At 47.0% G+C, this 22,975-nt stretch overlaps 1 protein-coding gene across 1 annotated transcript in view; it reads left to right on the forward strand.

Annotated features, from left to right (window-relative positions):
* Nucleotides 1–22,975, forward strand: part of LOC147711933 (zona pellucida sperm-binding protein 2-like) — a 299,118-nt gene that overhangs the window by 24,099 nt on the left and 252,044 nt on the right. Inside the window, exons 3-4 of the mRNA XM_086920260.1 lie at nt 8,337–8,423; nt 14,524–14,612. Of these exons, the coding sequence (XP_086776386.1) occupies nt 8,337–8,423; nt 14,524–14,612 (176 nt within the window). The remainder of the gene's footprint in view (nt 1–8,336; nt 8,424–14,523; nt 14,613–22,975) is intronic.

Genomic DNA, 22,975 nt, shown 5'->3' on the forward strand with positions numbered 1-22,975 from the left:
TTTTATTCTATCCAGCAACCCCCGGACATTCCAACTCGCCACTCGTAACATCGCCTATGGAAGGCCTGTTCCCTGAACGTTAGCCATTATCAATGGGAGGAAAATCAATAGCCAGGGCTCTCGGAACCACACACATACATGTTTGCTGTCGAACTCGCGCAGACACTGTCTAACCTAACTACCCTGCCGACAGTCCCCCTCCCCCTCTCCCTCCTCCCGTCCCACCAATTGCACCCGCAACACCCCCCCCCTCTCCTCCCCCACTCCCAACTGCCCCCAAAACACCCCTTCCTCCCCCCACCCCATACCTCAGCAACATTGAAGTACCTGTTGCGGTATAGTTCGCCTCCGGCCCCCAATGGGAGGTCCGGTACTCACTATCCCAATGGATCCCCAAGAAACTACCCACACAGTCCCAACCTACCCCCCCGACCCCCCTAACAAACCCTTCTGAACTGAGTGGTCGAGTCCGCCCTCCTTATGCAGTCTCCCAGCCCGGTACCCCAAACCACAAAGTTACTTGTACAGCCGGAGTCTCAAACTGCAGTTTGCAAAAGTCGTCCATATTCAGGAGGAGCGCAATCACCTACCTGGATCCTGATTGAAAGTCTGCCACATCCCTTGGAGATTATAATGTCGGAGGTTGAGTCTGTAGGCCCAGTGGCCCCGGCCGCTCCAGTCGCTGAAGGAGGATTCTTCTTAGCGCGGGATCTCCAATTACTTCTGCTACGCGACCGTCGTGGGGTCCGAGGGGGCCCCGTTGTGGAGGATGTATCAGTCACGGCCCAGGGGGGTATGCACCCTGATCCGGACCGTCATCTGTCCAGGCAAAGACTTCCTCCGGAGTGTTGAAAAATTGGGTCTTGGACTGAAATACCACCCGCAGGCGGGCCGGGTAGAGCAGAGCGTACTGGATATTTAGGCCCCGCAGTCGCGCCTTGGCCTCAGTGAAGGATTGGCGTTGACGCTGAAACAGCCTGGTATAGTCCGGAAATATTAGGATTTTGTGGCTTTCGGACAGCAGAGGCTCCTTCAGGCGCGCTTGCCGCAGGATCGTGTCGCGTTCGTGGTAGTTGAGCAGCCTGGCTATCACCGGTTTAGGGCGTTCCCCCACCGGCGGCTTCTGGGTCAGTGCTCGATGCGCCCGTTCCACAATAAAACAGCTCGAAAGGGATTCCGGAGGGAGCCACTCCTCCAGCCAGCGGGTCAGGAAGGCCTCCATGTCTCCCTTCTTACAGCCCTCCGGAAATCCCACAAAGCGTAGATTGTTCTTCTGAGCACGCCCTTCTGCATCCTCATTCCTCAGAGCCAGGCCCTTCTGGATCCCCTCCATGTTGGCCACCCTCTTTTTTAAGGTCGCAACATCGTCTTCCACACCAGTAATTCTTGTCTCCGCTTCCGTGGTGCGAGCCACTGCGTTGCGCAGATCCTGGCGCAATAGTGTAACGTCGGCACCAACCGCCCCTATTTTAGCGTTGATCATGTCCCTGGACTGAGTTATCACCGCCATGAGGGCGGCGTTATCAGGGCCGGATGTTGGTGGGCCCCTCGCCGCTCCGGCACCCCCAGCCGGTCCCGTGAATTTGTCAATCGTGCCTTGCTTTGAGGTGTGACCACTGTTGCCACCCCTAGTCATGGCCGCCTGCTGATATAGGCACTTGGTCCAGGGCGACACGGGAGTAGTGATCCGGGTATGAGTGGCTACCCCCATTCTGGTCCTCCGGTCGTCGTCTCCGCCCCCCCTTCCAAGTCAAGTCGGGCCGGGGTAGCAGCAATCACACCGTTCTGTAGGCTTCACCTCAGGGGCCCCCCCACCACCACTCCTCCCCGTCGTGGGGCCCGGCCACTGGGTGTAGTCCGTTACAGGGACCGGCCGCCCAGACCTCTGTGCACCGGCGTATAGCCGCCCGTGGTCACCACTAGGGCTGGTAGATTCCTAGCCCCCGGCCCCTGGAGAGTCTTCCCACGTGCCTCAATGACTATGAGGTGGGGGGAGGCCTCGGTATTCCACGTTGAAAGTGCCGTCCAAGCGCGGCAGCTAGCTGTGGCCCAGGATCTTCACCCCCCCTTCGGCAAGCGCCGGGGGTCAGATACCAAGTTCGAGTAGGGTGCAGGTGGGGAGAATGACAGGGCGGGAGGTGTGCCGCTGCCCCGCAGGCCCACCACGGCTCCCCGGTCCGAGTCGACCGCAGAGTGGGGCCCGACAAGCTGCCTCCGCACTCCTCACCAGCACTGAAGCTTGGGGCCCCTTGCAGTCGTGTCTTCAGCCTCTGAGCCTGTCCCTCACCGAGCCGCAGAGCACACCGCAATGGCTGAGGCTCTGGAAGTGCGGGGCCGGCCACTGCTCCTCTGCCACGCGGCCGCACCTCACCCCTGTCCGGCGACTCCAAACTCGAGGTCCCGGCTCGATGCTCGGCAGCAGGCCGCACCACCACAGAGCTCCAGCTGCCGCTCAGCAACCGGCCGCAGCACCCAAAACGCTGTCTGGGCACCTCTGTCCGTTCCGACTGCCGGAAATGTGGGTTAGGGCGTTCCAGGGCTGGGGAGATGAAGGATTTTTGGCGGATAATGAAACGGCGGGATGGAGCTCGCTTAAGCTGCGTCCGCCATGATTGCCGCCTTAGCCACGCCCCCTGGGGTACAGTTTTCACTGTCATCTATACCAGAGCTCAAGGTATCCCTTCTATAGCAGCAATACCAGATGTATTGAGAAATACAGGATGAGTATGGAGCAGATTCTACTCTTACCTTAGGGATGAAATTGTTAGGATATTTTGCCCAGGTGTAAACGATATGCATGTTGTCTTGGCTAACATCTGGGGAGAGGATGTAGCCTGACTGCTAGGGCGGTCGACTTCCAATCTGGGGAACCAGGTTCGAGTCTCGGCAAGGACGGCAACATCCTGTGATTGTGGGCAAATCACATAATCTCTCCGTGCCCAACAACAACAAAAAACTTAATGTGTCCTCATGTAACGCAACTGGTGCTATTGTAAAGCGCTCTGATACATTTGGGTCTAGTTTGCGCTAAATAAAACAGTTAAATGAGAAAAAAAAAAACTGATTTTAATTATGAAACTTTGGTGCATAGTTATCAGCTGAGCTGAAGAAATGTCCTTACCAAAATAAAGTATGGTGGAATTTGGTAATTATAATAATTGAATAGCACTCTGAAACTGAGGGTAGGCTAGTCTTTGTCACTGCATAGAGATTGAGAAGGGGTTGGACAAGTTCAAGTCCGTTGCATTTAAACATGCCTATTTTTCTAGCAAGCCAGTAGATTGACTAAATTAATGGCAGTGTGATTCCCTGGTTTAATTTTAAATACATTTGGACTTTCTTGTGAAAACTCAAAAGTTTAACCCCACTTTCCACCACCCCCAGTGGTAGCTTGCAACTACAGCGGATGGAGTTGTGGGCAAATGGGTGGTGGGTGGGGGTGCATAAAATAAATACAGGAAAAGTTACTTATCTACTTGCTGCAAGACAATTTCCTCCTTGCTCCGGTCCTCTTCTCTTGTGACGTCGCATCCAGGGTGCAAGCCAATTCGCTTAACCAATCCTGGCACTGCTCTCATGCTGTTAACCAGTATAAGTGCAGCACCAAGATGAAAAGGAGCAGCCTCTCCATGCTCTCGAACTGGAGGACTATGCTTTCTCTAACAGAGCTGTCTAAGACAGCTGGGTTAGAGGTGTTTATAGTCTGGTTGGCCATCACAAGACAGCTGGCCAAAGAGACATGCACACTTAAAACTAGTGAATAATCCGCCTACTGCTCCTCCCTGCTGTCGCCACTCAGCACGTCCCACCCTGACACACTGTTTGGGACGGGTTTGATGGAAATTAAAGTGGTACTAATGAATTTCCTTACCAATTTATTTTTCACCTTTGGGGCTTTTCTGGGGACATTTTAGCAGGGCGATGCTCCTCTGCTCTAATGGACCAGCTGCCCATGCCCACCTCCCGTCACAAGATCAACAGGCAAGACAGACTTCACAAGCCCGGAGGTGGAATCAGTCCTCCACAAAAATGCCATCAACTGCATCACCTCTATTGATACATTATCGTCCAACATACGCCTGTTCTTCAAACTCCAAGCCACAGCCATTTCACCAGAAGTGCAACTCTACAAACCATAGGGATTGTGCACCAACATCAGATGCCATAATGGACTTTGTTGCACCACTTGCCTGCAACACTAGCAATTACATTCTACTCTAAGACCTGAACTTTCGTCTGTTAGAACCTGCTGACCTGAAAGCAGAAGCCCTCCTCAAAGGCCTTGGTAGCATGCCTCTCACCGAATGAGTAAAGGGACCTACCATGTTGCCGGACACCAACTGGACCCTATTTTTACCCCCTTTAACATCGGAGTTGAACGAACAGTCTCCTGGACAGACCACATCCATGTCCGGTTCAGCAGCCCCTTTTCAGTCAAATGCACATGCACTGCTGCTAGAACAGCCCACCAAAACTGGAACAGCATAACTGACTAGGACTGGAATGCTGCTCTCAAACCAACAAACTGAACTCAACAACAGCCTCCTCAAAGCCATTACGAATTGAATTTCACCAACTGGATAACCAATTTCACTGAACTCCCCCTGCAACCTCACCTGACCCCTCACCCCCCCCCCCACACTTCCACTCAAACACTGCAAAACAAGATCTAGACCCAGGCCAGCTGATATATGGAGGAACTCAAGACAATGCAGACAAGAGTATTCAAATATTCCCTGAGATGCTACCAACAAATTATCCAGACCACCAAACGCCACACTGGTGTGCCACATCAATGCCCGCAGAAACTGGAGTAAGACATCTTTGCCATAGTGAAGGATTTAACCTCACCGGTGGCCGCCACAAACTCTATCGTCCCTCTCTCATCTCGCTCAATATTTCAGTAACAAAATTGCTGCAAATTCAGTCCTCAACTGGACCTGAAGCATCTTGTCAAGCACCTCACCATCTTATCCAATGAACCAAAGTTAACTACATGGCCCATCATCCCTGAAGAAACGGCCACTGTCCATCCACTCGGGGGCCACATTGGATGCCTGCCCCCACCATGCCTTCTCCAGAGGACTGCAATCCAACACTAAGCTCACACCCATTCTGAACATGACTACAGACTGATACCCCCTGCTACCATTCCCAGCTACGGTCTTGGAGAAAATCATCAACAGATGCCTCTCCAAATAGCTCAACTACCACCAATTCCTCAACACCACTCAGTCTGGTTTCAGACCACAGCACGGAAACTGCCCTCATTGCTGCCTCAAATTACATCCATATGACTCGACTGAGTAGACAGTGCATTGGAATCCAAGGACACTGACTCCAATGGATTTGTTCCTCTGCACTTGAAGGGCTCATGCAGTCTGCCTGGAACCCTACACCTCGAATGCCTGCAACCTAATATGTGAAGTTCCACAAGGATCCTCCCCAAGCCTGACCCTCTTCAGTGCGTACATGATCTTTCTATCCAGCATCATCTGATCTCTTATCACCTACCTCCCCCAGCCCCAATGCTGACAACGTGCAACTCATTCTCTCCCTTACAGGCAAGACGTTGAGTATCCAGATCAAGTTCAATACCTGCATGACTGATGGTACTCTATGAATGAAGATCAACTGTCGAAAGTTGAACACCAAGACCAAAATTGGGATCTTTGGGAAGCCACCAAGGGTTTCTACTTGATGGCCAATAGAGCTGGGACTGACACCCACCCCCATGCCAAAATTCTCCGAAAAGTCATTAACCGCAACCTTGACATAACGCCTATGTCAACCGTTACTGCCTCCTGCTATCATACCCTGAAGATGTTGAAGATTTTAAAATTGCTCCCTATTGGCACCCAGAAAACTGTCCCTCATCACTAGCAGATTGAACTATGGGAACACCCTGTGCTGGGATCAGCAAACTTACCAGAAGGCTGCAGACCTTTCAGAACTGGCGCCCAGAATCACTCTGAACCTTCCATGCCACACTCTGCATCGCACCACATGTAAAAGACCTACTCTGGCTCACCATACACAAGCAGGCACAATTTAAACTCCTCACCCACACTTTCAAGGCTTTGCATACCACTGGCTCAGTATACCTCAGTAATCCTCTGCTTTCACAAACCTTCAACAACTCCACGTGCCCAGACTCCTACTTTGCACACATCCTGCACCTTTTAAAAAATGTAATATCATTGGAGCCTTCTCATACATAGTATCTAAAGCGGTGATACTCCAAATATAACCCGGGGGCTCCATGCAGCCCTCCTGATCTTAACGTGCTGCCCCCAATAGAACGAGTGCACTGGGCTGCTGTTTACTTGATCGAGCAGTAACCTTCAGAAAGATGTTAAACGGAAAAAACGTTTATTTACACTTGCTGAAGTAAGATGAGAAGCAAATAAGATGTCCTGCACCACTTAACTTTAAAAAAAGCATTAATTTTATTTTTAAAGACCTTTTGCAACAAACGTGTAAAAATATGCTAGTTTCTTCAAAATTCAAAAAAGTACATTTCACAGCAGATGCATTTCTCCTTAGTTTATCAGTGCATTCAGAAGTGCATTCATGCCACCACCCCCCAGTGACAACAATGCCAATAGTGTACTAAGAGGCAAGGCAGTTGTCAGAACCTTCTGAGTGGTCTGGGTTATTATACAAGGACATTACTCTATTAAACTAAACACGAGGTTTTGTACAGTGCATATCCTGAACGTGCGTATTACAAGGGGCTCTCATATGTCCTATTTAAGAAAAAGAAGACAAACTGAATTTCGACAGTTGTCTAGATCACACAATTTGGAGTAGGGAAGCCAAGATTGATCCCAGTTTTTTGGTTTCACATTGTACAATTCTATGTAATTCCTATTCAACAATTAAGTGACTTCCTTTTTACACTTCTATCTCTGAAGCTAGAGATCGAGACCACCTTTTCTCCTCACAAAGCCTCACTCCCACCATGCTGGCATCAATGCGGACCTCGGGCACACCACAATCAATCAATCATGACACTTATAAAACGCACTACATACCCGTGAGGGTCTCAAGGCGCGGGGGGAGATGCTGCTAGTGATCGAAGAGCCAGGTCTTGAGGAGTCTTCTGAAGACCTGTAGGTCTTGAGTCTGCCGCAGGTTGGTGGGGAGGAGGATGTTCCAGGTCTTGGCGGCGAGGTGGGAGAAGGATCTGCTGGCGGTGGTCATTCTTCGGATGCAGGGGACTGTGGCGAGGATGGCAGAGCGGAGCTGGTGGGTGGGGGAGTAGCAGTTGAGTTGCCTGGGGTATGATGGGCCGGTCTTTTGGAGAGCTTTGTGTGCGTGGATGAGGAATTTGAAGGTTATCCTCTTGTTGACGTGTAGGTCTCTCGTGGGGTGTGACGTGGCTGCGGCGGGGGATGTCGAGGATCAGATGTGCCGAGGAGTTCTGGATGCGTTGCAATCGTCTCAGGAGCTTGGCTGACGTTCCTGCGTAGAGGGCGTTTCCGTAGTCCAACCTGCTGGTGACTAGGGCCTGGGTGACTGTTCTTCTCGTCTCGCGGGGGATCAACTTGAAGATCCTGCGGAGCATTCGGAGGGTGTTGAAGCAGGATGAGGAGACGGCGTTGACCTGTTTAGTCATGGAGAGGGTGGAGTAGAGGATGACCCCTAGGTTGCATGCATGGTCGGTGAGTGTCAGGGCTGTTCCTAGGGTTGTCGGCCACCAGGAGTCATCCCAGGCTGAAGGGGTGGGATGAGGACCTCCGTCTTGTCAGAGTTCTGGTTCAGCCGGCTGTTCCTCATCCATTCGGCGACTGCCTTCATTCCTTTGTGGAGGTTGGTTTTGGCGGTGTGAGGGTCTTTGGTGAGGGTGATCTTTGTGGGTCCTTGACAAATGTTTGCTAGTACCCATGATCTACAGTGTTTAACCACCTGCCACTACACATAGGAACCTCCTCCTCACTTCTTGAACTGCACAAGAAGCTGAAGACCCGTCTTTTCAAGAAGTCCCACTAGGCCAGACTAGACTCACACATGCTGCGTGCCAGGTCAGTATCTCCTGAGTGACGGCGTATTCAACACATTGGCCTAACATATCCTAAATGTGGGTCTGTTCTAAAAAGTAAAATATAATCTGTGGCATGATGTGTACACATTTTCAAAAATCTGCATGGATTTCTTTTCAAGGTTTACAGTGAGCATCGCTCCATTTGCCATGGTAGAGATTTGGAAAGGGGGGGGGGGGGGGAGCGGATTTATCTTGGGCTCTCGTCATAGTTACAAAGTTGACTATTGGTGTACACGGTCATAATATACTATTGGTAACTAATTGTTATACCCTGTTTTTCCATTTTTAGAACACGCTGCTTGTTGGAACGACTCGGTGAGGATCACACTACCCCAGCTTCCTAGAAATTATTTTTGGCAGGAGCTCTATATCCTAAGTACGTAACACCTAATATTTGGCAATTATGTTAAAGGTTAAGTGTACTCTATATGGTACCTGCAGAAATTGAATGTTGCATACACCTTTTGTATTTTTTTAAGGTAGTAACTAATGTAGCAAACCAAAAATATTCTGGTCTAATTTGTAATATTTTTTTAATGCGTTTCTACAGCAGAGCTCAAACCCCACAGCTAAAAGCCATCTAAGCGCTGGCTCTGAAAGCACTTTTGAGGGCCCATAAATAGAAGCACAAACTCAATAGGCACACAAAGGCGTGGGCTATCATTTTATAAGCTCACTTGGTGGGAGCGCATGCTTGTAGATGCACATTACATTGTACAAACGATGACAATACGTCCTGATAATACAGTAAAATGTAGACAGGAGTGAGACCTACTGGGGTGGGTGAAGCGGCTCCAGGGATGTGGCACCCACAGCAGCTTTTGTGTTTGTTTGGCAAATGGAACAGATGAGCAGCTTCCAAAAGAACCTGGGCAGTACAGCCTTAAACAAAAATATGTATTCGAAACGAAGGGGCCAGTAGTAGTCGCAATACAATAATCCAGACCAGGAAAGATTATGTAGGGAACCCCACACTGCCTCGTAGTGCTGGCCTCTCTGGGGAGACTCCCCCACACAAACTGTGTCCTGTCTGTGCTCCTTGGAATTGTTGCTTGTGCTTCATATTCGTGATAGTTCATAATGCCGAACTGGTGACCTAATTCCAACCTTACTTGTCGGCAAGGTTCGTAGGTTAAGGTAGTTAATGAGAGCCCGTGCATAAACATAAAGTAGCTCCATACAGCAATCTTGGACCTTGAGGGTTAAAGTAAAGTGTACATTAAGAGTGGATATTGAGTGAACAGAGGCCTGATTAGGGTTTATGTTTGCGAATTGAGTGGTCCAGTGCACATCTGTCACAAAATAGCCCCCGTTGAGGGATCTTAAACCTTTTTTTTGTTTTGCTTTCAATTGGTGGTTTCTTTACTTTCTTGATATTAACTAGATCAACCATGTGTTCCAAAAGCCAGAGAAAGCAAATGCTTAAACAGCCTCGCATACTTAAGTAAGCATGTTACACATCGGTTAAACTATACCCTATCTCTGCGATTTAGTTAGTAATTTTCATTTTCAAAGCAGCCAAATTCATAAATTTGTTGAAGTATCACATTTTTAGATATTCATATACTTTAAATTGTTTACTAATTAGGAATTTTAGAGAATAGGTTGATAATTTTGAGTATATTGTATATCCTCTTCACAAAGAAACAGTCCAATTTTCATAATTCTGCTTTAAGTGCTGTCCATCTTTCCAGAACTTTAACAGAAGGAGAATCGCTCTAAAAAGCACATATTAAGTCATGAATTTTGTCGTAACCCTGCATTCATGTGTAGACTTTTGTCATTCTAAACTTTGATAAACATTCTTATAATATCCATATCCTAATTTTCTAAAGTTGAGCTAATAGCCGTCCTGCATAAGAATTCATACAACGTATTCTAGTATCTTCACGGTAGCATCTAAGACATGCACTGATTCGTTATGGGTAAAGTTTTACTATTTTCCCTGGTATTTAATAAACTGAGTTTTCCCAGGTTAGCTGTGAATGGTACTTTGTGACTCTGGATGGTCTGTCTCTCATTCTAGTGCCAAAACGGATAAGGAAATATCAAATTGCTGCATAATTAGCATACTTCGTCACCTGGGAAAAAAATTGCAGCAACGTCATAAAAATATAAGTATTTAAGTTTTACTCTTTAGCTACTCAATTATTTCAAACTCCAGCTGTGTCACCAGTATGGAGGGGGATGGGACGATAAACAAGACAGTGAAATATAAAGAGCGTTTCTTAAAAACTGCTATAATAGAGAAGTACCAAAACACACATTTTAGGTGCCCAGCTCGTCCCATCATCCACCTGACATTCAAGTGGAGTCCTGCAAGGGATTACATTTTAAGTAGTCTATATCAGCGACTCAGTTGGCTGACCTGTATTCACTGCCTCAAGCATATTGTCTCCTGATTTTCACAAACCATGTCTGGACAAGATCTCTTTACTGATGTATGCATTTGCAGTGATGGATACACCTTTAAACCAGCATTTGCAATACAATAGATCTCGCATTATTAAAGTTTGAGCTATTGGCTTTGCTAAATAATGCAACACCAATAGCTCAAACTTTAATAATGCAAGACCTATTGCATTGCAAATGCTTGTTTCAACGGAGTGCTGCTCTGAACATAACAACCTATTCCATATAGCATTAATCAAGCCATTGGTTACCAAGCAGTGAGCTGGATGTGCCTTAAATATAGCCATCTCTGACCCCAATTAGATGCGTCAAGTTAGAGGAGGATGGTTCTCATTGTAGGCAATTTGCCTTTAAACCCGCTACCACCCACCAGTATATAATATTCGGTTTTATTAAACTTTGTAAAAAGTGAGCTTTCACCACACAAACTACTACAGTTTAGCATAAAAACCTGAAGGATCTCAAGCTTATAAGATAAATACTTTTATTAGAACAAAACAAATTGGAGCATCTTTTGCAGCTTGGTTAGTTTTTAAAAATGGATGTTTCATAAAGTGCTTACGAGCAGGCTTCAATTCATGACATACATAAATAACACCCCTGACCTCTTAAAACAGAGATAGCGATAAATCCCTGAGGCACAGATGCTCCAAGTCAGTCAAGTATGACTGAACCACGCAAGACTTTACAACCTGGTCATGACAACGACTGCAAGACTATCACGCAAGCCTTTACCATGCATATGCCTTTACTACAAGATTTAGTTGTAAACCAATGACTGCTAAAGGGGTGGTGTGTGTGTGAGGGGGGTGTGTGTGAGGGGGGTGTGTGGGAGGGGGGTGTGTGTGTGTGTGTGTGTGTGTGTGTGTGGTGTGTGTGTGTGTGTATATGTGTTTTTCACAAAGCATACTCTTGCCACCCCAAAACCCATACCCACCATAAAACCAGATACTGGACGCCTGGTATTTTCACAGGAGTGCCATCCCATGAGGTGCCAGGCCTCCATCTACCAGGTTGCTTGTTCTGTCTGGGATCTTCTTTTGTTCCGCAATCTACCTTGGGGCAAGTTGCAAGATTATAGGTTTCATGTACACAAGGCCATGTTTTTCTGATGACCAGCCTTTATTTACAAAGAAGCCGGAACCCAGCATGCCTTTACCACGTATGTGACACTACGTCAAATGCTATTGCCACACGTTTTTTTACAACGAATATGCCTTTACCACTGCATGCCATTACAACACATTTTGTTGTAAAGGCATGAATGTTAAAGGCATATTCGTTAAAGTTTTAAAGGTAAGTACATGTAAGTGTTTTTTCTTCTTTTTTACATACAGGTTTTTGGGTAGGTAGGTAATTTCTAAGGTGGGTTTGGGTGGTAAGGGATTTTTTAGGGTGGGATTGGGGTCTTGGGTGGTAAGGGTATTTTTGGGTGGGTATTGGTTTTTGGGTGGTAAGGGAGATTTTAGGGTTACAGGCCTTTCCAGGGCAAAATAAAACTGCATTGCAGTGAGACACCAGAGAGACCTGGTGAAAGGGACAAAAGGCAAGGAGGAATAGAGAACTGTGATTTATTCTCTCCGAATACAAGTTGAGCCTGGGTCGCCAAGCAACATGACAGACTGCAAAGATTGATGTTTTGTGAGCTACTAATCCTGAGAAGTTAGCAGCATAAACAAGGTTTAAAGACAGGGCAGCCTAACCACTGAGCAGGTCATCCTCAGAACAAGTCATATGATAAACCCCTTTGAACTTCCCAAGTAAATAAATGGGGGGGGGGGGGCGGATTACCCTTCTCTGTCATTTTGGAGAAGTCTTATTCGGTGCAGAGACTCTAGGGCCCAAGCCCCAGCACTGAAACTGATACATCTGAAAAGTGGAACACGCATTTATATCGTAAAAAGAATGTACATCAGAATTTTTTATCAACCAAAAGGGAAGAGTAAGTTGCTTCCAGCTGACAGGGATCCGGACGAGAGTGCAGAGATTGTCTGACCCTGTGCATTAGAATTGGTCGGAAGAAAAGCATATGAGGATATATGTAGCAAAGAATAAAGTGACATTAAATCAAGAAGCCGTCATAAACGAAATCAACAAATACGTATGCACGTTAGCAATGATTCTGGTTTACTTCAGGTCTCAGGACATTTTAAAAGGGCGGCCAAAATTGACGGAAGGGTTAAAATTGAATGTTCAATCTATAGCTCTAAGGGGCTCTGTTCAAAAGTGATTTAAGACTAAGTGTCCTCAAGATGTTAAGTTAAAACACATCCATCGCCAGGAGCCCCGGCTGTAGGGTTAATCTGGGCCAATGGTGTATCATGGGCGCCATGGGTCATACACTGTAAGCAAGAACATGGGCCCGGTACCCCGTGGGTGGGTAGCACAATGCAGCGGTGACTGGAATACCATGGGAATCCAACCACTATGGGTCCGGGTGCAACCGCACCTGCTGCCCCAGTGATTGCCACGCCTCTATTCTGGGTTCTCTCACAATGTAGCCTTCTCCACAGCATGCCGTGTCCTTGTGCAGGTGTGCTCTCCGCCCACGCGAAAGGCTGCAGCAGCCAGCGCGTGGGAAGCTTGCTGGTTAACTTCAGGACTGCTTGGATTTACTAATACTGTCCTGGAGCCCTGACACGGTCCACCCGGCAGCTCGCCCTGCTCTTTCCCCTGCCCTGGGGTCAGCAAATGCGATTTCCTGTTGCTATTTTCTAACGAGCGCAATGATGTACATAGAGAATACAACCAAGGCTGCACAAGAAGTGTAGAACACAGAAGGTTCACAAAATACTAGACAGCTGATCAGTGAAAGTTCTCTATTCTTAAAAAAAAAACACGCCCACGAGCTACAGCATGGTTTCAATTATCGCACCCGTGTCTGGGCACGATAATTGAAGCCACATGGCCTTTGGTACGCGTAACAGACACCAATAGGCCATTGGCCGAGAAATGTGCTCGCCTTTAGCCTATTGCGTACTATCTTTCATTACAAGACGCACGCAAAGGCCAATAGCGTGGCACAAAAGGAATCTCAAGCGTGTGCGATTCCTAGGTCCATGCTGAAACCCAGTTTTTCAGCTACTAAATTACTTGCACTGCACCAATAGGCATGAGACCTAAAAATATTGTGGGGTGCCACTTCATTAAACTCCCCATATACTGCTCACCCGGGTACACAACTGCGCACCTCTTTCCCAGATCAGCATCCATGAGCAGGAAAGGGAAGGACTATCTTCCTCCTCAATGGGCACCAATGCAACCAATCCTGGAGCTGCTCTCCTGCGAGCAGCCACAGGATTGGTGGGAGCAAACTAACCCAGCACTCAGTATGAGGCTGGGGGCTTGTGCAAGCAATCCCCCCCGGCTGTCTCACAGCCAGTGGATTGCTGGTTTTCAGTGTGCATGTCAGGCTGGCCATAGCAATCGAGCCAGTCATGTCGGCATGCACACAGCAGGGGCAGCTTATTCCAGCAATTGCAGGATTCAGCCCTCCCCCTGCCCTCTCTGCCACGTATTAAGTAAAATGGTTTTCACATGCCATTTTACTTCATGTGTGCCTGCGCGCGACACTGAAACGGAGGAGCCGCCTCTGCTAACGAATATGAAACGTTTAACAATGACTTTCACTTTCTGAATAGACTAGTGAAATCACAGCTGAAGTGCCTTGAACATGTTACATGTCCTAGGGAATAGGAATAGTTAATCAAGAGCAATGTAGTCATAAGGGTGAACATAAACAATTACATGTCAGCTCAACTGTGCTCTGCAGAGCCTGTGAGGAGAGGATATGTGCAGGGGAATCAGGAGTGAGTGAAACAGTAGCCATCTTTTACCAATATGGCGTTTCACATAGAAATGTTGCATAAAAAAAACATAAATCCCTTCTCCACCTCGTAGGAAATTTGTTAAATTAAAAACATTCATTGTTTATATATATCATGAAGGCCAAAATACATTCGTCAATATTTGAAGGTACAAAAATAGAAAATTCTAACCGTGTTATCTGCTTCATGTGACTGCTAAATTTGCCCTGTTTGACACTTTTTTTTTTTTTTTTACAGATTCTGAAGGTGAACGGATGGATTGTGAACATGTAATTGATTTTCAGACCCTACAAGTAACTGCACATGAAGACTGTATGAATTATCAGGTAAGTTTCTGGCACACAACTTCTACATGACCTAGCTGTGTGGGTACTGGGCCCCCGCTCCGCATTTTCATGCTGCTGAGCCATGTAAGCTTCAATCAAAGTCCTTGCACTCGCAATTGTTGATCAACGGAGGATAGGGTGGAGGGTGATTCAAAGGTTTTAGTAAGTTATTTTTTCAGTAAATGCTAGTGGTGGGATGCAACCTTGATTAGACAAACATTTGCCTATCTTTTGAAGACTTAGTTTGGGGAGCAATAGCTACAGTCTGGTACAATCTTCATGGTTAAACCCTACAAACCTATGGTAATTAACAGTGAGGAATTTATTCTCAGACACGAGCAGGTCTTCGCTGATAGTTCTATGTTACGAAGAGTAAGCACATTTAAGGACCATATTCTTTTTGTTTGGAATGTTGAGCTAAATGTGATGTCCAATAAGTGGGCAACCCAATATACCCTTGAGGGTTTGGGCAAACGAGTGAACGGGTAGAGGTACCTTCAAGGGATTTTACAAATGATTTTTTATATATTGATTTAAATATAAACTTCCAGACCCCAATCAATGTTGGTCTAAATCCGAACGTACAAATAGTTGTTATTCATTTGAACTTTAAACAGTCACACTGTGTGATCGGACCAAAAAAAGACGAACTGATGTATGTAGAAAAATATAGATATTATTCAAAAACAGGGTACTCGGATAGTATATCGACAATGTTACCAGAAGTACAGAATTGTTGCGTCGCGGAGGATACATTTGAAAACACTCAACTAAAGCGAGGTATCATTTGCAAACCGGACGCTAAGTGCAACGAACAACCTGAAAAAATTCAGGGGCCTTCCTGTATATCTACGTTTAGTCCTGAAGATGGTCCCTGCAATCAATTTCTAGAGACCGAAACGTCGACCTACGCTTTTTCTTTTCCTTGTATTTGTTATAACAAAAGAAAAGCGCACACAATTGCTACAATGAAGTTATTTTATTTCTGAAATTATGTACTTCTAGTAACATTGTCGATATACTATCTGAGTACCCTGTTTTTGAATAATATCTAAATTTTTCTACATACATCTGTTCTTGTCTTTTTTTTGGTCCGATCACAGTTTAAAGTTTAAATGAATAACAACTATTTGTAGGTTTGAAGCTAAATGTGAGGAATATTCCACCATCTATCGGATATGAGAGCAGGAGCAGGTTCATTATGACACATTGCTATACACCACCCCACTGCCAGGCACTTCTGCTGCACACTGCAATATACTTCTGTGAGAAAGAAGGCTACCAATAGCTAATGTTTGATCAATGGGCTGTCCTGTCCTAATCAATCAATCAGGGAATTGTAAGCGCGCTACTCACCCAAGAGGGTCTCAAGGTGGTGAGGGGGGTAGGGGGGTCGGGGGGGGGGGGGAGGAGCAGCTCAGTTTAGCCGAAGAGCCAGGTCTTGAAGGTCTTCCTGAAGGTGTTCGGGGAGGGTGTGCGTCTGACAGTGCCAGTAGCTCATTCAAGGATTTGGCTGCAATGTGAGAAGGGGAACTTCCGCCTGCTCTGGCTCTGTGAATGCACGGGGTTTCGGCCAGTGCGAGGTTGGAAAATTGGAGGTTTCTTTTGGGTACGTGGAAGTTGATTCTGTCGTTGAGGTATTTGGGTCCGTTTAGGCATTTGTAGGTATGAGTGAGGATTTTGAAAGTGACTTTTTTTTCTCCACGCGGAGCCAGGGGAGACTTCGTAGGTGTTGGCTGATGTTTGTGTTGGGGGATGCAGAGGACTAGTCTGGCGGTGGTGTTCTTTATTGTCTGTGGTTTGCAGAGTAGGGACTTGTTGAGGCTGGCTCAGGGTGCGTTTTCATAGTCCAGTCTTCTAGTGAGGAGTGTGTGGGTGACTGTCCTCCTTGACTCGGTGGGGGGGGGGTATCCACTTAAAGGACTTGCAGAGGTTGTTGAAGCAGCTGGCGGTGATGGCGTTTACCTGTCAGTTCATGGTGAGTGAGTAGAGTACGATGCAGAGGTTTTAGCGTGGTCTGAGGGAGTAGGTGGGCTTCTGAGGGCGGTCAGCCACCAGGTGCTTTCCCATGCAGAAGGGGTGGTGAAGAGGACTTCTGTCTCCTTGACATTGAGCTTCAGGCAGCTGTTGGTCATTCACACTGCGACATCTTGCATCCTTTCTGGAAGTGGAGTTTGCCAGTGGTGGGGTCTTTGGTGTGGGAGAGGATGGGCTGGGTGGCGTAGGATACGATGTTGAGGCAGTGTTGCCAGACGATGGCTGCGAGGGGGCCATGTAGATGTTGAAGAGGGTGGGGCTCAGTGATGAACCCTGTGGGACTCTGCAGGTGATTTTTGTGGGGTTGGAGCGGAAGGTTGGGAGTCTGATCCTTTGGCTACTTCTGGTGAGGAATGATCAGATCCAGTCCAGGGCTGTTACTTGTATGCCTGCGTCGTGTAGTCTGGGGACTAGTGTACAGTGGGAGACTGTCGAAGGCCACTGATAGGTTGTGTGGGATGAGGGTTGCGGAGTGGCCTTGGTCCAGGATGGTGCAGGTATAGTCTGTGACTGTAAGTAGGGCAGTCTTTGTGCTGTTGCTTTGAAATCTGGATTGGGACTGGTCGAGGACGGTGTTCTCTTAAATGAATCATGCCAGTTTTCTGTTGACTGTTTTCTCTGCAACTTTGGCTGCAAAGGGGAGGAGAAAGATGGGCCGAGAATTTTTGAGGTCAGTGGGGTGAGTAGGGGTTTGACTTCTGCACGCTTCCAGTTGTCTGGGAAGGTGCCTGTTTTGAAGGTGGTGTTGGTGCATTGTAGTTCAGGTGCGATGGCGGCTGCATACTGTGATAGATGTGAGGGGGCAGGGGTCGGTGGGGGCACCTCAAGTGGATGCTTTTCATGGTTGGGCGGTGTCTTCGGCCATGATCTGTGTCCAGTTGGAGATGGTGGGCTGGCTGGTGTTTCTGGGGGGGTGCCTCTGTGGCTCCTGGTAGATGGTCGATGAAGTTGTCGTGGAGGTTTTTGATCTTGACGTGGAAATAGGTTCCAAGCTTCTCGCAGAGGTCTTGGGATGGGGTGAGGTCTGTGGTTTCGCTGCTTGGGTTGGTGAATTCTTGAATGACACTGAAAAGTTCTTTGGAGTTGGCCAGGATTTTATTGTGGATGAAGTGCTTCTCGGTAGCTCTGATCAGATTGTGGTAGTCCTTCATGGCATCCTTGTAGGTGTGGTTTTCGGTTGTCTTGGTGTTTCTCCAGGTGCTGAAATAACGAGGGTAGGTAGAGTAAAAATATAGGATTCCTACTCCACAGGCACTGATAAATAAACAAGGAGAATCCTACTTCCAGTGTGCACCACAAGGATGGGGAACACTCAGTGTTGTGTAAAATACCCCTCACACACCAACAGGCCCCTTGGTGTCATGCTTCATCATCAGGGTCTTCGCACCCCGCTAAAGGGATGCGGCACGCTGCGACCTGCGACTACGCGGGAGCGTTGACAAGAATTGACTGTGTGGTGTGTGTTGAGTGCAAGTGAGGGGATTAATGTGAGTGAAGGGTGTAGTGAAAAGTTAAAAAGTACCTGGCTAGTGGGTGGTGTGAAACTTTATTCCGTACCCCTAGCTGGTGCTATTAAAAAGATGTGCAAAAAGGCGAGGTTAGTTGTCTTAATTAGGGACAAAACCTCTGGTGTGCGTCGACATGTTTCGGAACTGGTGTTCCTTCTTCAGGACGGGGCACAACTTCCCAACCCTACTCGCGTATTTCTATAAAAAAGTGTTATCTTAATTTTCTTTTTTACTAAAAAGTGATAACAATCTCACCAAGGCTAGCAATGTGCCTACAGCGGTATTTTAGGTTCATGCAATTGCATGCCCTGAAAAAAAGAAGACAAACTCAATTTAGTATGGTTACCATATAGGATTGGCTCAGACAGGTGCAGTCATCTGGAGCCCCAAACAGTTAAATTAACCTGTAAAAAAGAGGGACACAGGACACACAACATACAGGACACACTTAAGGTTTTTTGTATTTGTTCTATTTGGACATACTCATAGTCACTGTTGTATATTGCATCATGAGCATATCCAGAACATCAAGGTAGGTAGGTGAATCCACAATCTGTGAGGGTAAAGAAGTGGTTTCAGTGTTACTCCTTTTACTCAGTTTGACTCCACGCTAAATCTGGATATCTGAGAGTTGCTTTTGTGTGTAATATACTCACGAAATCCGCCTAAATTGGCCTCCTTCTACCACCTTGTGCTGCTCCTCGGTGAATGCGTTAGCGAGCGACATTGCGGTATATATTGGGGATTTTGGTGTTGTCTCATTCGTTAATTAGCGGAAGTCGGAAGATGGCCATATAAGGGACATCCGTATCCCCGCCTATCGTATACATGTTCACGGTCTCAATGTAACATATATCCTTTCTCATACGTTAATTACCGGGTTTTAGGCAGACCAAATAAGGAGTATCCGCTTCCCTGCCTATCACGTGCCCGGACATGAGTTCCTGCTAACACGGGTCCTTCTGGGCATCCCCGGTTAAGCTTTTCGAAGAGCACGCGCATGCGCATATCGTATTAGCTGCGCCTTGGTTTACTAGTTACCGGCGCATGCGCGGACGCATGAATCGTCTGTGTGGCGCTGATCTCGTGCGATGTATACCACCTTGGGCCCTCGGAAGTACTATTGCTTTTCCCGAATTTTGAATAATGCTTATTTAATTTCTGGGGCATCCCATAGTGCGATCCATAATTCTGTTTGTCACATGGGCAAAAGGCATGAACAGAAAACGTTATTAACACTCTCCTAATTCATTTATGTGCACGCTTTTTGAGGGCGTTCCGTAATTTCTTATATCATTCTCTGTGGGAAAGACACATCAGGTTGATTGAGGTCTTATAGGCCCTTCTTTTTCTGAAACGAAAGAATGAATATAAATGACGTAATGTTTCAATTAGTCCTGTAATTTGGCTCCATGGAATGTCGTCATTAAGACCTGTAATGTGGGTTCCCAAGCGAAATACCCATCGTTGTTCTTTCTGGAACAGGCCTGTTTCAGATGTTAGACGTTCAATAACCGTCCAACGTAAATCATTAATGCAGTGCTGACATTCCAAAAAATGTGATGCCATCTTGGTGGTCGTTTTTTTACAACGTATATTGCTTTTGTGTTCCCCTATCCTCATTTTGACAGGTCGGGTGGTCATGCCTATATATTCTAGACCACATGGGCACGTTATCATGTAGAGGATGGAAGGCTGAAAAGTACCACCCATTTTAAACCCACCTCCAGGAACTGTTTGTTGCGATACGATAGTTTCCATCCCAGACATCTAAGGGAGAATCTACCGTATGGACAATTCTTGCGACTCAGAAGAAACTGCACAGAATTGAACCAATTTAACAAACAGGCCAAAGATTTAAAAACCAAACTAATACAGAGACAATACCCGGTCAAAACCATTGACAAGGCGATGAAACGCGCAAGGAACAATCACAGGGAGGCACTCCTAGAGAACAACCCACAAGACAAAGGAGCAAGCAAAAGACCAATTTGTGTTACGACATATACATCCATATCGAACCAAGTATCGAAAGTCATAAACAAACATTGGGGAATATTGAACTGTGGAGACCTGGATTTTGAGAAACCAATGCATGCACACCGGAGGGGCAGAAACATTAAAGACATGCTGGTACATACTAGACCACGACAAAACCCCACTGGAAGACAGAATGTGACTGGGGTCCAAGGACACTTCCCCTGTGGCGATTGCAGCTGCTGTCATCAAACCCAAAAAAGCAAAACCCTAACCTTTAGAAATGGCACATCATGGGAACAACGCCAGTTCTCCAATTGCAACACGAAGAACGTGGTCTACATGATAACGTGCCATGTGGTCTAAATCCCCAATATATACCGCAATGTCGCTCGCTAACGCATATATTACACACAAAAGCAACTCTCAGATATCCAGATTTAGCGTGGAGTCAAACAGTGAGTAAAAGGAGTAACAACACTGAAACCACTTCTTCACCCTCACAGATTGTGAATCCACCTACCTACCTTGATCTGGATATGCTCATGATGCAATATACAACAGTGACTATGAGTATGTCCAAATAGAACAAATACAAAAAACCTTAAGTGTGTCCTGTATGTTGTGTCATGTGTGTCCCTCTTTTTTACAGGTTAATTTAACTGTTTGGGGCTCCAGATGACTGCACCTGTCTGAGCCAATCCTATATGGTAACCAAACTAAATTGAGTTTTTCTTCTTTTTTTCAGGGCATGCAATTGCATGAACCTAAAATACCGCTGTAGGCACATTGCTAGCCTTGGTGAGATTGTTATCACTTTTTAGTAAAAAGAAAATTAAGATAACACTTTTTTTATAGAAATACGTGAGTAGGGTTGGGAAGTTGTGCCCCGTCCTGAAGAAGGAACACCAGTTCCGAAACATGTCGACGCACACCAGAGGTTTTGTCCCTAATTAAGACAACTAACCTCGCCCTTTTGCACATCTTTTTAATAGCACCAGCTAGGGGTACCGAATAAAGTTTTTCACACCACCCACTAGCCAGGTACTTTTTAACTTTTCACTACACCCTTCACTCACATTAATCCCCTCACTTGCACTCAACACACACCACACATAGTCAAAACTGAGTGTTCCCCATCCTTGTGGTGCACACTGGAAGTAGGATTCTCCTTGTTTATTTATCAGTTTCTCCAGGTGCGTCTGGCTTCTTGGAGAGTGGTGGTGAACCAGGTGGCTTTCCTAGGGCGTTGTCTGTCAGGGTTTCGTAGCGGGGCTAGCTCGTCTGCACTGTTTGAGATCCAGGTGTGGAGCTCTCTGGCTGGGTTATTAGCGTTGAGTGCCCAGGTGTGGTTCTCGGGTGAGGGTGGAGTTAAGTTGCTCGTCGCTAACCTTGCTCCATTTCCTTCTTGGAGGGCATGGGGTTGGTTTGGGTGCCTTGGGTTTGTTGATGAGTGTATGCAGTGGTGGTCGATCCATGGCGGCTGCATTGTGTGGTTGAATTGGATGCGGTTTCATGCCACAAAGGAGGGGTCGAGGCTGTCCTGCTCCGTGGGTCGGTGTGTTGACGAGTTTAAGTCCAATGCTGGCGGGGTTGTCGCGAAGTATAGTGGAGTTGGGGTTGCTGGGGTTGTATAGGTGGAAGTTCAGGTCTCCAATGAGTATGTAGCTTGTTGAGGCGATGGCATAGGTGTGATGAAGTCAGTGATGGTGGTGGCAAAGGGTATTCGAGGGCCGGGGGGGGGGGCGGGGGGGGGGGTCTGTAGACTAGGGTTCTTCTGAGTGTGGCTTTCGGGGTGGTCTGGATCTGGAAGTGCAGGTGTTCGGTGGAGGGAAAGGTTTCGCTGGAGGTGGTGTGGCGTAGGGTGCTCTTGGGAGCGATGCCGTGGCCCCTCCTGGGTGGTTGGGGTGGTGTTTGCGCTGGATCGTGTATCGCTCTGGGATACTCGTGCTGATGTCGGGGCAGAGGATGCTTCAGTCCAGGTCTCTGTGAGAAGGCGATGTTGGGTGAGAAACGAGTAGGTTAGATTTCTATGGCGGGTTTATGTACAGAGCGTACATTGAGGATCATGCATTTTAGGGTGTCGCTGGTGCTGGCATCAGCGGTATTGGAGGCCGGGGTGGCGGTGATTGTCTGGCGGCAGTAGAGGCAAGATAACTGGCCATGGGTCGTGTTCGGCGCGGCCTATTGGCATTCTCCAAGTCTTCCATGGTAGAGGGTGAGGAGGGTGGTGGTGTCGTAGCATTGGGTAGTGGGAGGTCCAGGGTTCCTGGTGCGGGTCGGGTCTCGGATGGGCGCAGACGGGCTTGCTTTCGTCCTAATAACTCTGTAACTTGTGGTACTCCACTATAGGCAAGGGTGTATCTTAATGAGTTTGGGAAATATGAATTTTAAATTTTCCTACAATCACTGTGACAATCTTGTGCCATTACATTGAAGCATACACAAGATAAATAAAAACACATTTGGCAAATGTAGGCCTGAATGTCACAATTGTCTTGTTGCATAGAAGCAGTTTGGAAGTATACACAGTTAGTAGAGTAATGAGTATCTTGCACACAGGTGAGTTGCTCAGGAGAGCACAGTTTTGAAATGTCAAAGGCTTCTCTATCGCACCTTCATGGTCCAGCTTGTCCCAAGGACTTTTGGAGAAGTTGCTCCACCAACCCTGTAAGAGGTGGAAGAGATTGCCTGCCAGGACCTGCAAAAAGTGCCCGTTTTGCCCAGGGGCCTTGTGACTGAAAATATTTTTATTTCAACAGCATCTGAGCACAGCCACCAGTTCCCTTGTCTTAGAGTTCTTGTAGCTTTTTACCGGAAATCAGTGCTATCTTGAATGTA

Source organism: Lissotriton vulgaris, chromosome 5, assembly GCF_964263255.1.
Source record: "Lissotriton vulgaris chromosome 5, aLisVul1.2, whole genome shotgun sequence".
In the NCBI taxonomy this organism is placed as follows: domain Eukaryota; kingdom Metazoa; phylum Chordata; class Amphibia; order Caudata; family Salamandridae; genus Lissotriton; species Lissotriton vulgaris.